Genomic DNA, 21,277 nt, shown 5'->3' with positions numbered 1-21,277 from the left:
CATCTGCAGGCTTTGGCTCTGCAAACACTGTCAAGTACTAAACGTCAGACGGAGATTAAAAAAAAGAAAAAGAAAAAAACAACAACGTGGAGAGGACTGAGACAGAACGAGACGAGAGGAAAAAAATAAATAGCTGGCACAAGGTAGACTGTACATACTGTACCCTCAGAGGTGGCAAGCAGCCCAGACTGGCGAGCCGCCAAGCTCTCTGTACAACAAGCACAGAGAGACGGAGAGACAGACAGACAGACAGTCACACAGACAGACAGACAGACAGACAGACAGACAGAGTGGAAAGCAGAGGGGAGGGAGGAGGCAACAGCAGCAGCAGCGTCTGAAACGCTCCACATCCACGACACGCTGTGCATACCAAAAAGCCTCTCCACTCTCTCTCTTCATCTCCCCAATATTCTGTCTTTTCTGAAGCGAGCTGAAGGATGATGGCGGCTGCAGAGCAGGAGGAGGAGGAGAGGAGGAGAAGGAGGGGCTGAGGTTGAGGGTTTTGGGACTTGGTGAAGTGTCATTATTACAGAGAGACACGATAAAAATCGAGACGCAGTGTCAGACCGAGAAAAGCCTTGAAAGTCAAATGGTGGAAGCGGAGGTGGAAGAGAAAAAAAAAAGAAATTGTGCAAAAAAAAAAGACAACAAAAACTATCAAAGAAGCTTTGCCTCAGTGCTGTCTCTTCCCTAACCGTCACCCGTCTCGACAGAAGCGCTTGTCTTGCCTTTTACGCCAGACCAAAGCGGCTATGAATCAACACTGATGTGTGTAACAGCACAGGTTGATGTTGTGCATCAAGACAGCCCCGCTTGGAAAGAGGAAAAAAGAGAAAGAAAGAAAAAAAAGTTTGTGCACTTGCTGCCACTGTTGCTAAAAATACACTGCCCACATCTTCCGCTCGGTTGCCTTTCTCAAGGTGGGGTATGTGGTTCTTCCTAGAGTTTTCAATGTTCTGCTTTTTCCATTTGATCTCATATCAACAGAGTTTCACCTGATGTCAATTGGTACAAATTGTGAGTTATTATTCACCTGTTGATATAATGGTATCGTTTTAAAATGATCCACTTTCTATTAAAAAACCACTCAGCTAATGTTTAACTCAGGGTGGTCGAGGCTCACAGAAATACCTCCTGAAAGCAAAGGAGGTATTAATGTTCTTTTGATCTTACATTATTCAAAAAGTAAATCATGTTAAACCTTAAAAATCCCAAATACACATGTACTGATATTGTACAACTAAATGTAATCCAAACCATGATCCTCCCTCAACATTAAACATGGGATGGATTTCATTTGAATGTTTTGGAAAGAGCTTTTAGTGCCGTTAACCCTGCATATGCGTGTATGGTACAAATACTGTCAAAATCACTTTGTTTCTTCTGAATGCTTTTAGTCCATGACATTTTATCTCATTTTAAAATATTGAGTGTTGTTAAGTTCAACTTATATGCTTTTTGGTTTGTTATTTCTTAAATCACATTTAGTTTTGGTTCATGCTGACTCGGTTACATGATCAGTGATCCTGTTCAATGTACACTAACCCTTATTGATATAAATGGGGTGGAAAAATACAAAACTTTGGGAAATACATCTACAAAGCCAAAAGAAAAACACAGCTACATAACAGGAGTAGAAAGAAGAAAGAAGCCTCTCCTGCTGCAACAAAGTACAACAAACTTTCTTTAGGTTATTTAAATGCTACTTAAATAATAATACTGCTTCAGTTATCACTACACTGACATGCTACTATAGTAATACCATTACTGCTTCCTCAACTACTGAGCTATTATTTCTTAAACTTCCATTACGAATTCTCTTTTTCTATCACGACCATTACAACTTGTTCTTGCACCTTTATTGCTACTAGATAAATATAAGTGCTGGGTACATTATATTATCATTACTGTTACTGTTAAAACTGCAAAGATTATTACAATGACATTTTCCCAATATAACTCTAACTCTAAGTTTGCTTTCAGGCTAGGTGGCCCTAAAGCCAAGTCAGGTTAACTTGGATCCATGTCAGCAGCGAGAGCATGGCCCTTTACGGCTCATCTCCACTGGAGCATGCAGAGAGCTGCACACAAACTTCAGGAACAGTCAACAAGTGTCTGAGCACGAAATTACCTCAACTAACCCTCCGCTTCAACTTTGTAATATCTCCCGACTTAAAGAAAAAATTCCATGCTAACTTTTGGCCACTGAACTGCACGACATGAAACAACATAAACATGAATCCAGCTCCAGGAGAGAGCCTTTAGGGCAGGATGTTATGTCTGAGGAGACACATAGTGGGGCACACACTGGGAGACACGTATAAAATCTCCAAAACATTCACTATCCTATTTTTGTCCGTGACAGAGCTCACTTCTTTCTGCGTTGACAAGTGAGTGAAATGGGGAGCGTGTATTTTGCAGCAGGGACTGTGAAAATGGGGTGTAATTTTAAAATAAACAGTGAATACTTCCTCGGAGCAACTTTTGTTTTTGACACGCTGTGTTGTGTGCTGAGCCAATTCACCGGCACAGCGTGAGTTCGTCATTCATCTTTGTCACAACATAGCAGGAGTGTCAGCATCCATCTCAGTCATTGTTTAAGTTTTGGTGAGATACGGACAAACATGATCCTGGCAATTATTGTTTTCTGCCTACTGACAGTGGTGGGCCGGGGGTACTCGGAGGGGGTTGGTATGCCCATCGACAACAATAACAACATTAATGCCAAGCAGACATTCGGACCGCTTAGTGTGTCCTATTGGAAAACATACAGGGTACCAAACACAGGGCTTAATCTGTGGGCCAACATCAACACATGGATTTGGGGTTTTATGTGTGTGTATGTGTGTGTGTGTGTGTAGAAGGGGTTCCCTCAGAGGTCCCATGGCTTTTACAGTGTCTCAATAAACCATCTGCACTTAGGGCCTTAGGAGTGAGGAGCTCATTGCTATAAAAGACGGTTCATGCTATTAAAGTGCGACTGTGCTAAGTAGGCTCAGAGCACAAGAACTGCTGGTATGTGTGTGTGTGTGTGTGTGTGTGTGTGTGTGTGTGTGTGTGTGTGTGTGTGTGTGTGTGTGTGTGTGTGTGTTTGGACCAATCAAAAGTGTCCAGTGTTCGGATTTTTAATGTCACAGACGTACAGGATGACAGGATGATGATGTGCAGGCACCTCTTGGGTTACTGTTTCACAGAGGCTGCTCAGCCTTACTGGGCCGAACAGTTATTTAATCCACAAATCCCTTAAACTGGGTTGTGCTCCACATCCACATATTTAAACTGGGATATGTGAAGCATGTATGAGGCTCAGCTTTCTCTCTGTCAGGCTGCAGCAACTTCAATTGTGCTGTACTAAAGCATTCACGATAGTGAATCGATCACTCTGAATCTGTGAATGGTTGTAAATCAAAATTTGTGAGATGTCAGAGTAAATGCTACAGTCAGGCTTTGCAGAGTGTCACACTGTAGATCTACAAGAAACAGAGATGAACCCTCCCCTTAAGGACTGCGCCAGTGTATGTGAATGTGTTTACTTGTAATTATGTACTGTATACTTTACAATACTGACCACACTGAAAGCCTACTGCATTGTTACTTCCTGGTTTCCATTCCTTTAAGTAAACTACTTAAGTTAACTCGCTGGAACATAAACCTTGCTTAAGTTCAGGGTTGTAGCTACCAGTGAGGTTTCTGAGGTCTGTTTTCGGGAGGGAAATAAAACATTTAAAGTGAACAGCTGCTCGATAAATGGTGTCATGTGAAGCCAGTGGCATGGCTTCTTATCAACCTCTGACTTTGATGAGGATTTTGATTCTCTATATTCTCTCTATTATTAAAATGTAACTGTGTGTAATGGGAGAAACACATGCTCTATCATTCCAAAACTCAACAGTCAACCTACAATGATAATGGGCGGTATTGCTAAGCTCAACGGTGATCAAAGTGCGAGGATGTGGTTTTGGGTTGGTTTGATTTCTTTACCTGAATGAGACAGCAAATGCATCCGTAGACGGAGGCTGTCCAGGAAGCTCTTCCCACACAGCTCACAGCCGTAGGTCTTCATTCCACTGTGCATCTTCCTGTTGTAAACGAGAGAGAAAAAAAAACACTTTAGTATGTGGACTCCGTTGCTAGGAAGTGTCTGTTTTGACCACGCAAAGCTTAATGTGCATGCATGTCTCTCAAATAGACGTTTGTGATAACTTTCAGCACATCAAACGATTTGGTTATCCTGTTGCATTCTGCAGTTTAAAACAGACAAAATGTCACACGCCATCAATCATAACATCAGCTCATAACAATAACCATCATTCTGCACGGAGCACCAGGCCATGATTCGCTGCTGTAAATCACAAGATGCTATTCAAGCAGAGGCGATATCAACTCCCTCCATCTAAAGTGCTGCAGATGGATAAGGAGCTGTAAAGTAAAATAGAATGATTTATTCAGGCTAACACACAGGACAGCTACTTAGCGTTATGAAACATTTATGGGCCAGTTTTTTGACAGCAGCAGCTCCCCCCAACCAAAATAAACTATAAGGTGATATGTAGCTTGAAGAGAAATCTCATCCAAAACAAATTGCCTTTTTCCAAATGGACAGTCATTAAGCTGTAACATAGTTTAAGCTCACAAGGTCAGACAAGACTAAGGGTCAATATTTGATTATGTGGTGAAGGCCTTGAAGGTTAGGTAACTAAATAACATCTAACAACACAAAGTCTAGCCTCACGACTCTCTCTGTTACGAAATCTTCAAAGACCCCATGGCTCGGTACAAAGCATATTATTCTTGAGAGATATCTGAAAGTGCTCTAAAGCAATTAAGGTGACACGAATTGCCAAACAACTGCCACAGTGCCTTAAGCCTCCTGAGAAGTTCAAATACCTCACCTTGAGAGAGGTACACAAAAGAACACAGGACCACAATAGTAATGATTGTTGGTCAAGTTGGCCCTTTTTCAAATGTGGCACATTTAATCCTTCAAAAGTTCCTCCTTCACACACTGAGGCTTCAAACTAAGTGTCATCTGCTTGATGATAGGATCAAGAAATGAAGACCATGACAGGCGGTGAAAAACGCCATTGATAATTATTTAAGGCTTTAGGTTTGATTGTCATAATTCCAGCTTTACTGCAAAGCTAAATAAAGATACCCCTAAATATGCACAAAACAAGTGCATGATTCAGTGCTCGAGTGAACGCCAAAAAAAGACAATGTCAAACCGAAGGATTTCAGTCTTCATCGTCGAGTCAGGTGGCGCATAGAGTGATCAGCCAAGTGCATTCTTGGGGAAACAATGCCCTTGATAAGAGATCCGCTCAACTTGGGCGAGATGACAGCCATCCATCTTAGCGTCTCTCAACAAAGCCGCAGAGGCAGAGGTGGTGCCACTCTCCCAAAACATGACTGATTGATGTCAGATGTCGAATGCAAATTGATTTACAGCTCTCTTTTCTGTGCCTTCGAGAAGGCAATGGAGAGACAGAGAGCGGGGATGAGACAGAGACAGACACAGAGAGATTATATCATGCCTTATGGTGATGGCTGGGGGAGGTATTAAGCTAAGAAGTGAAAATTAATTGATGCAAAACATCCTTGAATACCTGACTGGAAGAGTGGGTGAAAAAAAAAAATCTAAGATGTAATAAAATGCAGGGGAGTGGAATAAGTCATGATAGCCATTGTAGTGATTAGAATTTGTAGAGACCCTGAAAACTAAAGGCAGAATGACAACCCTTTGGCAAGCAGGGAGTAATTAAAAGGCCCTAAATGCCAAATGCCCCCAAAAGGGAAAGGACACTTGAAAACCCAAAATAAGAAGACAAAGTGACAAAGAGAGAAAGAGAGAGAGAGACAATAATGGCAAAGTTGAGAAAGTAAAAAAAAATCTCACACATTGTTCAATACCAGGAGTTATATCACGATATAATCAACTATGACTACTTTCTACTTTTCCCCACAACCAGCGGAGACGTCTAAATTTGCTGTGTTCAAAAAGTCAGCATAAAAACACAGCAACAGAGTGTGATCAGGCTGTTGTTGGTTGTACATGTAGTCGGACAAATCAATAGCAATCGCACAAGACTACATTGTGTCTTACAGCTGCATTGCATTCTGGGCTATTGAGGCAACTGCCTGTGGACAAACAGACGTCTCTGCCGCCTCTATGTTGGACGTCTTTGGTGCAACATAGCATTACAAGCACTGATGCATTGTAACTCTAAAGGGGCCAAAGCACAATGTGTACAGATTATGCTTAGGTAGATGAACAATATCCATAATGTCATTTTCTTTGACTACTTACCAACATTAAAGAAATACACAAAAAAACACAATGGAGGAACGAAAGGAACAGGTTCTTTTTCCTTTAAGGATCAGGTGATGTACACACTTTTACTCCGTTAAGGGGAAAACACACGTAAGTGGTAAACCACAATACACACAGAGCACAAAGCCTTTCAAAGGCCCTTTGTGTCCCTCCTCAATCTGACCATTGTGCCTCCCAGACAGAGCACTGATAAGGTATGGATGGACTTATTAAGGCCACTCGAAGTGGAAGCTGTGCCATGTATTTTCATCGTAAATGCAGTGCTGATGAGCAAAGTGCAGTGTGTATGTCCCGAGCAGAGAGTGTGTTAAATTTAACTGCAATGGCTAGATCTACCCGCTAAAAACATCACATTACTTGATGTTCAACAGAATGGTAACAACCAGTAACCAGAAATTCAGTCAGTTAAAAAGAAAGGTTCGAGACTTTTAAAGGCTCGATCTACTGAAACACTAATGACTCCCTGTCTTTTGACGTGTAATAATATTTAGTCTAGTTTCTATTGTTAAGTAAATGCTAATTTCAAGTGCAAATTCTCTTAATCGGCCAAAATGGTTTGATCATGGAGTGGCTTATATTCAGCATGCTCGGTTGCCAGAAAGATGCCAAACTCGTGATTGCATTAACTCACCAGATTCTGGTTAAGTACAAAAGTTCAGTGCCGGCTGTGGACAATGGCTGATTCTTAGCTCATCTCCTGGGGCGAAAGCACAGTCGAGTACGCTAACATTAAGATTTAAAAACGGCCCAACCTGAGAATCTGAGCTTTTATTTTAAAGGGGGACATCTGCCCGCCGAGCTGAGATCTCTTCCACACTTCTGTGCATATTTAGAAATGAAGAGTGTTTGAAATGAATGCTTATTTTAGAAATAAGGTCATAATATGTTAAACTAAAAAAGTGATTCACTGATCTGATGCGTTCAATTGTATGCACAGTCACACACAGCAACATAATATAGTAGAATAATATGTAACATTAGACAAAAATCCAGCATTCAAGGTGAAATTTATACACTTTGAAATGCTTTGTGTGCCTAAGTAGAGATAATAATATATTGTAATTCAGATGTACGCATTTCGGTACTTCAACAAAGTTTAATGATATGAAAAAAGGGACACTAAACTATTGTCTCAGCTCAGTGATTAAGCTCTGATAGACCTCTTCACACACACTCTGTCAAATCCCATCGTAAATGTCTGCTTTCATGTTGTGCTTCTGAAATAGATGATGAGAGGTGTGTGTTTGTGTGTGTGTGTGTGTGTGTGTGTGTGTGTGTGTGTGTGTGTGTGTGTGTGTGTGTGTGTGTGTGTGTGTGTGTGTGTGTGTGTGTGTGTGTGTGTGTGTGTGTGTGGTGGGTGGGTGGGAGTTCAGGGGGAGGCGGGAGGGTGATTTGAAACAGACTGACTGTAGCCATTAAGAAGTTCACATAAAACTCTCTCAGGCCATTTACTCAGTTAATAATCGACTTTGTCCAGCAGTCACTTTTGACAACGGCAATAAATTTTAAATTTATGTCAACAAAACATATGCTGATCACCTTGTGTGGTGTGCTTCCTCGTAAAAAAAAAGCCCGACCGAGGGCTGTCGGAGTGCGCGCGTGTGTGCGTATGTGTGTGTGTGTGTGTTTGAAATGTGAGTCGATTACAGGCCTGCGTTATTGAGCCGTAACAGCTTGCCTTGTGTAATTCAGAACTTTTTTTTTTCTCCTACTTTGCCACTGGACTTGGCTGGCTATATATCATAACTAATACTGCATTTGCTGACATAAAGACCCAAGATTTACCACCTGTGCGTCCACTTGTAATGTGGCACAGTTAAACAAGGTAAAAGATAAGGTGATCTTATAATTATACACAGTACTTACAACTAAGTAAAGCTGCTCGAAAGACATACGTGGTCCTTTAATGACTTTGAGTCATCCAGATCTCATATGACTGGGCTTCAGTGGAACTAATGTTAAACCTCATTAAATCAAAGACTCAAAACTGCATGCTGATACCCTCGCCAGTTCACTATTTTACATCATTGCATCAAAACAGTTTGACAAGAAAAAGAAAAAAAAAAGTCATGTCTGATGGCTTGCATTGATTTCTCATTGCTTGCCCTCAAATCTATTTTCCCTCAGCAGCCTTGAGTGTTATCCTCTATCTTCATCTATCCTTTCATCTTTTTTACATTTTTTCCTCCATCCCCTGTTCCTGAGGGGAGCCATAAAACAACCTGAAATGATGTTCGTAAATAAAAGCTTTGGAGAGAGAGTGAGAGAGAGAAAAAAGGGGTTAAGATGAAGAGAAGAAAACACTAAACGATAAAGGGAGGCAAATTGATAAGAGGTGGTAAATTGAGGGAAGCCTGTGTACTCTATGTGTGTGTGTCTGTGTGTGTGTGTGTGTGTGTATGACTATTTGCGCATTTATTCTGCAGGTTAGACCAAAAACGAAATGATGGGGAATAGCATCCCATGTGGGCATCTGTTGATGATAAAAATGAGTCGTTACAGAAATGTTCTGCAGCCCATAAATGCAGCTGTTTATCTCTCACATTAACCATTACATTTTAACTTATTTTTCATGTGTATGCGTAGCCTTAAAGTTGCATTGATCACTATTTTCCTATTAACAACAGACTCTACAGTTCCCCGTTTTAGCCTCTTCTAACTCATGCTTTTGTTTTTTTCGAAGACAATTATAAGCAAACTGTACTGTTCCTATATCATCCATGATTAACAACCTACACATATTTATTCCATCATTTTGTTAAGTGCAAAAGCAGGTGTCAATCACAACAACAATCACACAACATAATTGCAAAGCAGCAACAAAAATACAGTTCAATAAGAATTGCACTACAAACACAGGTCAATAAAAAATTATCCATGGTATAAGTGGGGATAATGCACTCCAGACATACGAGCCCGGCCGATGGTGCATCCATTTGAGGATAAAATCACAGGGTGGAGTGAGGACCACCGCCACACACACACACACACACACAATTCCCTGTCATGGTGAACAAAGCCAAAATGATGCACGAGGCGATTCAGTGACACTTTGGTGGCTGATCCTAATGTGGCCATAAGTGGCGCAGTGTGCCGCCGCCACCTCTTATTTTGGTTTTCCTGACAGAGAAAGAAATGGAGAGGAAGGGACGAGACGAGGGGACGTTTTTCTAACCCCCCCAACATGAATTTCCAGTCCATTAAGGGGGCTGACCATGTCACACAGACAAACATGGTGGAAGCAGGACGAGGGGCTGAGAGGGGAATAGTGGTAGTGGTTCAGTGAAAGAAAAGCAGGAAGGATATAAAAGGAAAATCCTATATGGGTGTAATTAAATGAAAGCCTACATTTAGGGATAAATAATACGAGGAAAAATAATGGCACCTAATCTATTTGTTGAGGTCCTCCAAAGCTCAGTGACACACACATATCTTGTCTAGTGTGGCACCATGTGTGGTTCTTAACATTTACATGGGTCCATTTTGTGGCTGTCTGGAAGCAGGTGAAAAAAAATAAAAAAGCTCCCTTTCTGTCATCTTATCCCTGCTTTTAAGCCTCACAATCACCCCCGCCCCACACACCCGCCTCCACCCCCCTCCCATCCCCACCCCTCTGTCTTTGCTCAATCAAAATGTATCAGGCAGGCTGGCGTAACACCGGTCGGCGTGGGCTGTTTATCCTGAGTCCTCCTGCACATATCAATGACTTGGCCCCCATTGTCCCCCGCCGGGGAGACGTTCATATAAATTCAAGCCACACACGCGAACGCCGAGGCACTCGTGTTGAGCATAGATGAGTAGCAGGGCAAGAGGAAAAGAGGAGAGACAGAAAAGATGGGAGGGAGAGTGCCAATGCCTTTCATCATGGCTGTGTTATTTATAATATCACTGACTCTCTACCACCCCCAAATCTGACCTGAGGTTGTCTCTTGAGGAAAAAGCTACATTGTTAGGGCAAAAACAACAAAATAATGAATAAAAATAAAAAGATGTTAGAATAATAAACATGTTTCTCTGCATGGCACAGTCTCAACCAATCAGATATATACATCTAATCTTGTAATAACGACTGCAAACCTCTGGTGGTGGTGAGATGCGTCATTTCTCTCAACTTTCGTCAAAATCTGAAAGCGCAATTTTGATAATGAGTGTAATTTTAACAGTTGGCTATAAGCAATTTGATTAATGATATCCACAAGTTTCATTAAAATCCAATCAGTCATGTGTGAGTTAGCCCATAGGAGGAGATGTCCTAACCTACAGCGCTAATTAATGTATTGGACAGACTCCTAATGCTGTTAACTTGTAGCATTTTGTGTCTCTAAAGACCACGTTTCCAATAAATCCTGTTGTTTCCAGTTGCTAACACGTGTCGCCTCTCGCTGCTATTTGTTTAAGAGGACAAGAAGATGAATGAGAGCTGAGATGAAGGATGTTGGATGAAAAGAGGCAATACCACTCTGAACAAGAAAAGCTACTGTCCAGTTTAAACAACGCAGTTAAAATGCCACATACAGAGTTACAGCCAGAAAATGACCATATTTAAATTGCTGGCATGTACTCAAGGAATCTAAATTCCTTTCAGACACAGAGGACGTGCCTACGACGCGGTGAATTTTCTTTTCCGTCTGAAAAAGAGATAACAGAGTGACGGCAGGTAACTGAAACTTGCGGATTTCATCAAGACTGAACCTCTACACTCAAAACTAAACTGTTGTCAGATGTGTTTCCTGTGACATCGGTCTTAAAACACAGCGCAGAGGCTGCCTCCTTCTCATCTTTGTTCACGGTTCGTTCGCATTCGTCTCAACAGTCATGCATTAAAATGAGAGGTAACAGCTTTTGTGTCACCGCTACATCAAAAACACAATTCACAAACATGTATTTATTTAATTGTGCACTAATTATCACCACCCAAGCAAGATAGCTACCTAAGCAGTAAGAAAAGCCGGGGTTCTCAGGTAATAGAAGGGGAAATAATCCAGGGAACTTCTAATTGTGCTTCCTGGGCAGTAACATAATCCCAGTTAGATACCTGGATTCCACCAAAGCTTAGAAGGTAGGATTCACTCTCTAATACTTTCAGCATTAACGGCGAAGCCACTTCAACCCCTCCTACAGTTCCACTCAGTGTGAAGCGCTTTCCCCCCGCTTTGACGAAGTGCTTTTTATTCAATCGGAGGTGACAATCAAGAGAGAATATGACCCGGAGTTTGCAGTTCAAATCCCCAGACTGGCAGGTGCAAAATTTAGCGGAGGGAAATTATCAAAGACTTTTAAAGGTAGCCTTTGGCGAGACCTGAGAACCACATATACTACTGATGTTGTATTAAAATTTCTTATAAGACCAATTCATTGAGAAACTAGAGGAACTATAAAAGGAACACAGCCATCTACCACAAAAATCCTACTTTGGTACAATCTGAAGTATAAAAAAACATCCTTTAAAAAGCCCTGTCAATTGTTTTTATTCTTTAATTGATGACCCTGGCTGCAAATACGTGCAAAAAACAATGCAGCAGATGATTTGAGTTAGTTATCGGAGCAGCCCTGGCTCGTCACTGTGTGCTGTTATTGGGCAGCACACAGGTGTGAGTGTGTGTGTATATGTGTGTAGCTCCCTGCAGTTTCTGCCCCCGGTCATTACTATAAATGACAGTATGCTCTTAGTCAACCAACCTGGTTAAATAAGGATTAGAGGGATAAGGAGAAAATAACTCTACACTTTTGAGGGCAGCAAATGGTGTTTGCAAAGTCTGCAGCCAAAAGTAGAAGCTCAGCTTTGCCTGTGAATAATTTGATATCCTCAGTAACCCCCCCCGCCTCACTTCACCCCCCACCCCCACTTGTGTGATAACTCTCTTTTCTCATTTGAACTAAACCTAAAGACGCTTTCACCGAAGTGTTGGAAGAGGGGGAACAAAGATGGGGGAGAGCGTGTAAGATCACATGTATAAAGTATTTCTGTTAAAGCCCATCTCTGAGACAAACATCGCCCCGCCGCTCCCCCCCTCCTTCCCCCCCTGCCTCTCTTTTGGTTTGAGCATCAAAAGACGCTGCCGTCTGAAAATAGCGCGTCAACATTTCTGTTTTGTCTGCTTGTTTCTTTCTTTTCTTTTTTTATTCTCGACAATGTTGCCAGTTTGCTGGATTCCTGTTTTTCCTCTGCTCCCGCTTTCTTGATCTGAGAGAGGTTACAGCGCATCGAGTGAGACGGTTGGCTCGGGCGTGTGTGTGTCTCTCCATGTGTGTGTGTGTGTGTTTCTGCATATGTGTGTGTGTGCAGTAGCAGAGCTTTGGTGGTCTATAAAAAGCAGCCAGACAAAGTCTTCCCTCTCTCCTCATGCATTATGCATTGGCATCACCTTCCATCAAGTGGCAGAAAAACCTCAAAGATGTCTAACTTTAGCTTCCATTCTGAAAGCCAAACAGAGGAGGAGATGTGTTATTTTGACTGCCACAGTCGAACTAAGCACCTGTTACATCAATAAAAGCTGAATTTCGCAACAAGAATGACAACGACGACAACCTGTGTGATGGCACAGCGCTCACAAAAAAAGGAGTTAAATGCTGATAGTGGCAGGGAGCGTGCGAGTGAGGAAAGGAGTTCAGATTAGATCAGATGACATCGGATCAAACTTTGACCTTGTGGAAAAGTTTTGTCTTTGCTGTTTCAGTTAATAGCGAGGAGGGAAAATACCAAAAGGCTTAACATGAAAACAGCTTCAAGAAATCCAAAAAAACAAAAAGCAATAAGAAAAACACTTTGAGGAAAATGTTTTTTCCAAAAAGGGCACGATAGTACTTTGCAATAGTACAAACGCAATTTGATATTTTGATTTACATGCTTCATGCAGATCAGTTCTACAGCTGGTTTGGTTTCTCTGTGCAGGTCAGTACGACATGTCAGAGTTAAGTTAGAGCCTTTTTCAGGGTATAAATATTAAGTTCTGGGTAGAGAGGACAGTTTGAGGTTGCTGGAAAAATAAACATATTTAGATGAAAAGACCAAAATGATGCTGATATTAAAATCCTGCATATTATTTTGGACAATTTCATGACTTTTAGGCCTGAAAATATATAGCTGCAGATGCCATTATATGAAGTTTAGAGTACAAATCGTATTAATAGTCTAGTAGTAGTTATACTGTAAGTGTAAAAGTGCATTCACATGTGATTGCTCCATGACTGCCACTGTTGACCAGGTGTTGCTTATCTCAGGAAATACTACTTGCTGTCAATATTTCGTCGACAGCATGTGTCCCAACTTCATAACGCTGCTCTGTGTAAACACTGTTGTTTGCCTGGAAACGTTAGAGGGACCTTGTGATTTTATTTTTTGGAGCCAGCATGAGCCAGCACAGACCAGTTGACAAGGTGATTATTTTGGTATTTGGACACAGCTCTGAAACTATTATGCAATTCCCCGGGGATTGATTTACTGTACGCCTCGTAACGCCGGACAGATCACATTCTGGGAAAAAAGATAGTGGCAGGCCAGTGTGTTTGTGTGTCTCAAAGAGTGTGTGTGTGTGTGTGTGTGTGTGTGTGTCTGTCTGTCTGTGTGTTATCTTGCTGTGCAAAATAACACAAATGGGATTATGAGCAGGAAGGATGACATCAATACTGAAGGAAATCAAAATGTTTAAATAGAAAAATGTAAGATCGCCATATATTGACAGTTGAGATGGCCACAGGCAGGTTGTTTTGATATCTCTGACCTCGGGAACATGTGTGTGTATTTGTGTGTGTGTGTGTGTGTGTGTGTGGGGCAGCTCGGGGAGGTTCAGGTGGCAGCGGTGGCACTAGGCCATCTGCACTGTCATTCACTGCACGTCCGCCTTCCAAGAGTTGCAAAGCACCCACAGGCGTCCCAAACAGCCCCAGCCGGAGCTCTGCGGGGCTGCAGTAAACAAGTCACTCTCATCTATGAGAGAGTGTGTGTGTGTGTGTGTGTTGAGTGGAGGGTGAGACTGTGTGATACTCTGCTATGTGCTTGTCACGGTACCTGCAGTAGTATAAAGTGTTTTTGTTTTCTTTTTCCTGGTTAGGAGTGCCTCTACCTAGATATGTTTGTTATGTTTACATGTTGCCTAGAGTTATAAAGACTTTGCATAAACAGAATGTGTATTTCCCACCCACTATAATATCTGGATATACTGTAAATATAGACTATGAATCACACACACACACACAAAATGTATATAGATAATACTTCATAATTAAGTATTGTTTTCATATTTTAAATATGTTGCAGTCATTTCTTCCTTATCTCACTTGGTACAAAAATCATTAATCAATTAAACCATTAGCTAAATAGACAATAAGCAAGAGAACATTAACAGCATTTTAATGACCACTTAATAACTTGAGTTTTTTTTAAGGAAAATACAAAACCAAACATTAGCTGGTGAGAATTTCCTACAATTCTGTTTCCACTGTTGTTACTTTAATTATTTTGAGATTGTGTATTGTTGCTTTAATCACTTAAATATACTTACTAGATTTAAGATATATTTATATTATAATTATGTATAAAAGAATACATTTGTGCAGCCCAAGCCCCACATAGACTAGTAATGTATGCATTACAAATCCAGGGCTCCTGAAACTTTCCTTTCCTAATTGTTTACACACTGCTTATTAATTCCAAATAGTGGGTACTGAAATAAAGTGTTTCCCCTTGTGGGACAAGAGTCATTTTAAATATGACTTACTACCGTCTAAGATAACTCAAAGAAAGCAGAAAGATAATGAAGCATGACAATTGCTCCTATTTCTGGCAGCCCCCTGATATTCCCCGGAGCGTCCTAAACCTGACTTTGGGAATCATTCGTGTATATTATGTAACCACAGATTGCTCTGTTCTTATTCATACCTGATGTCTCTCCTTTTGCTGCTATCACAAGGCAGCATCTCATCATATCTTACCATAAAGGTGTGGTTAACTATGGATAAAGAAATTGCCTCTGACTGCCACAGCTTGTATTAGTACCTTCATCTCTGCACAGCACCCTATTAAAAGAAAAAAAACTTCAGCGAGTGAATATGATCGCTGAACAGCAGCCAGTGAATGGAGTGGGCGGTCTGTGCCAAGAATTTCTGTCGGCCTGAATCAGTGCCTTTGCCCGCACAGCGGTGGGTCATGTGGGACTCAAGGTTTGTGTGTGTGTGTGTGTGTGTGTGTGTGTGTGTGTGTGTGTGTGTGTGTGTGTGTGTAATATAGCTAATAACAGAGCAATTGGTGGCTATTTTCTCCCTTTTTCTTGATCCACCAGTGCTGCTGTTGTTCTGGGCCACTCCATGCTGCCTGGTGGCAGTCCAATTAATGATGTTGGTGTAATGCAATGTAAAAACAAATGTAAAAGAAAAATGATTATTACTTATGCATCAGGCAAATTGTGAGATTCCAAAATATGAATGTAAGAAGTTTTAATGTTGCCCTGCAGTAAATTTTAGAGCTAATTTAAAAGCAAAGCTGTGAAAAATCAGCCTTTTTTCTAATGTTGTTAAACAATAATCAGAGTAGAAAAAAGAGCGACAGAAGGTGAAATGTAAGGAGCACGATAGGATGCAAATTGTTCTCTCGTCAAGTACAAAGAATTACACACAGAAACCTGGGTGAAGAAATAACACATTAGTAGCTTTCAAAACAAGATTTACCAAATTAATTATTTCCAAACCCTGAACTTAAATGATTTGAAGACATTGTAAGGAACCCTTTGAACCTTTGTATTGGATCTGTGTCACTGCTACATACACAGAGGGAGGAGGGAGACCATGACACAGGAGCTCCGACAAGAAAAGAGGGAAAATATACTGTGCGAGTGAAAGGATAAAATATGTGCTGACAGCTTTTTGGCCAGAGGGCTAGAACACTGAAATAGTAGCGTCTGGGTGTCAGGCCGGGGTCGCTCCCTTCACTTGAAAGCAGACTTTCCCCGACCCCGGCTACGGAAAACATCACACACCAATATAGTCAGCTGATAATGTAGTATCTGACATATAATGTACTCACTTGTCCAATTGTGACACTGATGCACCTTCAGATGTAAGTTAAATCAAACCTTTCTATTTACTTCAATAATAAGCAGGAATTGGTTCTTTATAGGGAAATACTGAATAAAACCGAATTAGTGCATCTTGCTTCATGGAAATGTTACATAATGAGACATTTTACTGTAATTGGGAAGTAATAACAGTGGGTAATGCAATACTTTTGACAGTTTATTGTTTTGATAAACTGTTGCAATGACTCAATGACTGTGGTGCAACTTGTGTGTGTGTGTGTGTGTGTGTGTGTGTGTGTGTGTGTGTGTGTGTGTATGTGTGTGTGTTTGGAGGGGGGTTGTGGTGGCAGCAGTGTGTCGTGTCCAAGCAGCAGTGGTTAATGCTGGCAGTGGTGGGTGGTGTGGATTGGTGACGGGGGGAACGGGGAGGGGGGGTACTTTTTTTTCTTTACAGCTGGTTTAAAAAAAGCATAAAGGAAGAAATCGATATGACTGCTAATGCTGTGACTCACCAGACGCTTGTGCGTGTGGATGTGTGTGGGGGTGCAGTGGTTTGAGGTGTGTGTGTGTGTTTGTGTTTATCCCAAACTACTAGGGGGAGGTATTATAGATAAAACCTTACATCACAGTGCATGTAATCCAAATTTGTCATTAATTAGTCCTGCTCCCTAATTTGGAGCATCATCTACAGTAACCTGAAATGCTATCCAGTTCGCTAAAATCCCCCCAAATTCCACGAAAAGAACAATACTGAGAACATGGCTGCAGTGTCCTCAGCCAAAGTGATTACAGGACATTACTTGCAATCAAGGAAGCCTGGAAACACCAAAATGAGAGTCCTTACTAGATTGGTCTTGAAAAGCACACCAAACTGACTGTCAGACAATAACATGATTGAATGATACTGCTTTTACAAATTAGGAGCCTGAACACTGAGAATAGTGAGTCTTTTAAAAAGGAATACACCTTAAGAGACTCTGGGCTGAAGTTGCTGCTAGCTTTGAGGGCTTCACTTCAGGTGCATGGCAAGCAAGATATAGGAACTTGGCTTGGGTGTTGAAGAGCTGCACTATGTGTGCACCGAGAAATAGCTCTGTTCACAGCCATAGTGTTAACTTCATACCATCTCCAGTCACATCGTCACACAGTCGCTCTCTCTCTCTCTCTCTCTCTCTCTCTCTCTCTCTCTCTCTTTATTCCTTAAAGGAGACATGCTACTGTTTAACATATTATCATTTATAAAACATCTCAAAGTAGCGTCTCTTTTCTCATTCTTCACTCAAAATGGAAACTTGTTAAATATACAAATGTCCGAGCCTGAATACAATCTGAAAAGTGTCAGGGGACAACGTGAATAACGTTAGCAATGAAGGCTGTGGATCAAACAGCCATTTGTGGGCATGCACGAACAATGTGATGTCATCATGGGGAAGAAGTAACACTTTCTCTCTGAGCTCTGATCACTTGAAGCTCTGGATTGTTTCATATGTTGACCTTCCAAATTTTGGAACTATGTTTAATATTGACATACAAAATCATAACAGAAAATCCTGTGTGTCCCTGTTAAAAAGGTCAACATTTGGAAAAGTTGATAGCCTAGAACCTCTCAGTGTGAGCTTAATAAGAATTGAACAAAGGTGAACTTGATCTCTGGAGCCAACCAGCTTTTTCCAATGGAAAGCTTCCAGTGCAATGAATGTGAAGCGACACAAATATTTGCAAGTCTAATGAGACTGTACCTTTAGCATGAGTCAATACAAATTATTTTAAGAAACCCATGGATGATTATGTTGTCTGTTCTCATATAAAATCAAAACTGACTGTGGCTGCCAGAGCTACGAGAAGACACACAAGCACACACAAGCACACACACACACACACACACACACACACACACACACACACACACACACACGCACGCATTTTCCACTTCTTTTACTAAGAAAACCATCCTATTCTCTTCGAGAACAGCAAATCAAACAGCTGCTCAGAAAATGTCCCAACCTACTTGAACAGAGCAGGCATCTTAGCGTGTCTCATGGTTGGTTAAATATTTGCCAGCTGGGGTGCTTTTTCTGGGCTCTGTGTGTGTGTGTGTGTGTGTGTGTGTGTGTGTGTGTGTGTATGTGTGTGTGTGTGTGTGTGTGTGTGTGTGTGTGTGTGTGTGTGTAGGTGTGTGTGGGTGTGTGTGTGTGTGTGTGTTTGGCCTGGTTGTCATGAGAAGCACAGTTCAGGTGCTGAATCAATCATACATGTAGATAGAATCCAATAAGTACGGAGCGAGACTGCAGCTGGGGTCTACAGAGACAAGAGACAGAGAGAGAGCAGCTATGCCCATGTTGGCAGTGCTCGCTCTATCGCCCCGTCTCAGCAGATGCCATGTTACAGAGAGGGTAATTAATAGCCCAGTGGGGCCTTGGTGTGAATCGCCAAGACACCCTCTTACACACATACACACAAACACACACACAAAATAATAATGTCTCCATTTGCCCCCCGGAGCAGCTTTGTGCCAACTAGCCTTCACCTCATTATGCCAATCAAATCGACCGGGGGGTGTGGAGGGTTGCAAAGGAGGGGGGGGGGGGGGGGGGGGGGGCATAGAGAGGGAGGGAACAAGCTGTCCTTTCTCATTTGGCCTCAATCACTTTCACTGTCCATGTGTTCATTATAAAGAAAGATTTGATCTGAATGAGAGCAACGTCATTGCACTGAGCTGCCATGAAACGGGCCTGTGGTGGCAAAGTACCGCGTCTTTTTTTTTTTTCTTCTCTCCAATTGTACCTTGGTTTCGTAATGAACCGCTCTTCTTCCACAAGGCTAAAAATGTTGGCTTTACCAGCTGCCAGTTGAGAGCCACACACCCTGAGCTGCAGCTGGGTTTTCTCAGTTCACTTTGCCTTTCCCCCCTCTAAACTGAAGAAGGTAAACTATTTACAGTCTGGGTGCCAATAAACTACTTTCAAATAATAACAAGGATTTAGGTGGAAACTGAAACTTTGTCAACTCAACCTTCACTTTTTGCATTAACATCCCCGAGCAACTTAGAAATGAAAGGCTGGCAGTTCTCCTAAGTGTATTCACTGTAATATTTGGCCACCTGTTTGTCCCTGTTAGTGTGTGATTTTTCAGAGGATGGGCACAATGTCTGCACAACAGCACACTGTTGCATGCTTGTAGAAATATATCCTGTTTGCTTTAACAAATTAGGATGCAAACACTTGATCCCTTTAGAAATGTATTTGCCAAATGTTGCCAGTGTGCAAGTAAGATTCAACAGGTTGAATATTCACAACATAAAGGGGAAAAGTCTTAACTGTAAAACCTGTATTGTGTGCCGAGTCAAAAACTAGGTACTAACTCATGACCTATGACTTCTATACGTACAAAGCTGCATTAATCTGTAATTATTAACCTGAATATTGCAAATTGTTACTCCAAGTGACAAGACTCCTTTTAACCTCTTTGACTTCACTGTTTAGCTTTTACACATTTACTTTAGTCTGAGACGCTGTGATCAAATATTTTGTCTGTGAATGGTGGAGACCAAAACCAGAGCTACAAGAAACACTGACTATCACACTTAAACATCTCAGAAACATGACTTCAATGCATGAATGCTAATGTAGCTGGCCACAATGGCCACTGAGATTATGACAGTGAATCAACCTATAGCCATTTCTTTCATACTCTTCCTCCTACCTTGGTTCACAGGGGAGAGTGCTTTATTTCAGTGTCATTCATAGTATTTTTACAGAGATACTATAGTTCAGCAGTGATTGCTAAATAGATATGTAAAAGCACACTTACAAAACACCTAATTAAACTCATTACTGGCCATACTGTTTTAATGCAAAGTGAACTGTGGAAAGATCTATTTATTCATGTTTATCCTTTTTAAATCATCTGAGCGTACATTTCCATCAGCACCACAAAGAACTAAACACCCTGATCTGCCGTCTTAAGGCAACAGGGGAGGTATAAGCAGACGTACTTAGCGGTGGCCAGCGTCTTCAGAGGGGCCTTCTCTGGTGTCAGGACAGTGTTTAGGCCGTTTCGGTAAACTGCATTAGTGCATTTCATCCCCTGTAGCCTCATTGAAATCAGCTTCTTAACAAACACATCTCCATCCTCTTATTTTCTCACTGACCCACTCCTCCACCCAACCCCATTTCCCCATCGCTACCCACTGCCACCACCAAACTCCCCCTGCGTGTTACCTGAGACAAGCAATTTACCTTTTTTGTTGTTTGCCTGACCTAGAGAAAACAATTTCAGAAGGGTCTTCCTGCGCTCTTAACAGCCCTTCGTTTGAACAGGTAAAGGCGACTGGCGTGCCACAATGGCTTTTTTTTTCTCCTAGAAGATGAATTGGCGAGCTGTCAGCTTCAGACAGCCCGAGTAGCAGTGTTTCTGTAATGGGACACTGGAAGTGTCTTTGATTAATGGAAGAGCCATACTGAGCTGTTAGGGAACCCGCCGTGGCCCAGCAAGAGCGATTGAGCGGCGGATACATGCCGACAGATGTGCGAGGGAGCGCGGGCCTTGATACCAGCAGAGGAGGAAGAGAAGGAGGAGGAGAGGATGGAAATGGTAGTCTGCTTGGCTTTAAGCCCTTTTTAACCTATCGCATATTTTCCTCATCTTCTTTCATCATACAGATTGATTCAGACCTGAATCTTGTAAATTGCTTTACTACAGAGCTACTTACATCTTTGCTTGCTTAGCTGCAGCTCTGCAATTCAGTTCTTTTGATCCCTCAAAAATAATGAATGCCAGCAAAAAAAAGAACATGAAACTGAAAATTATCTCTATTGCAGGCTGACAGATACTGAAGTTTAGAGACAGAAAAATGATGTCAATATTTGAGTGTTTGAGAAAAGTCAATAACAATTTGCCAATATTCAGTTTTGACATTAAAACAAACCCTTAGATT

At 41.5% G+C, this 21,277-nt stretch overlaps 1 protein-coding gene across 1 annotated transcript in view; it reads right to left on the bottom strand.

The window, feature by feature from the left end:
• Positions 1-21,277, bottom strand: part of zbtb16a (zinc finger and BTB domain containing 16a) — a 150,780-nt gene that overhangs the window by 91,105 nt on the left and 38,398 nt on the right. Inside the window, exon 3 of the mRNA XM_062433183.1 lies at positions 3,982-4,079. Within this exon, the coding sequence (XP_062289167.1) occupies positions 3,982-4,079 (98 nt within the window). The remainder of the gene's footprint in view (positions 1-3,981; positions 4,080-21,277) is intronic.

This window comes from Scomber scombrus, chromosome 14, assembly GCF_963691925.1.
Source record: "Scomber scombrus chromosome 14, fScoSco1.1, whole genome shotgun sequence".
Lineage (NCBI taxonomy): Eukaryota > Metazoa > Chordata > Actinopteri > Scombriformes > Scombridae > Scomber > Scomber scombrus.
The sequence above is the reverse complement of the archived record's forward strand: the minus strand, read 5'-3'. Positions and strand labels throughout refer to the sequence as shown.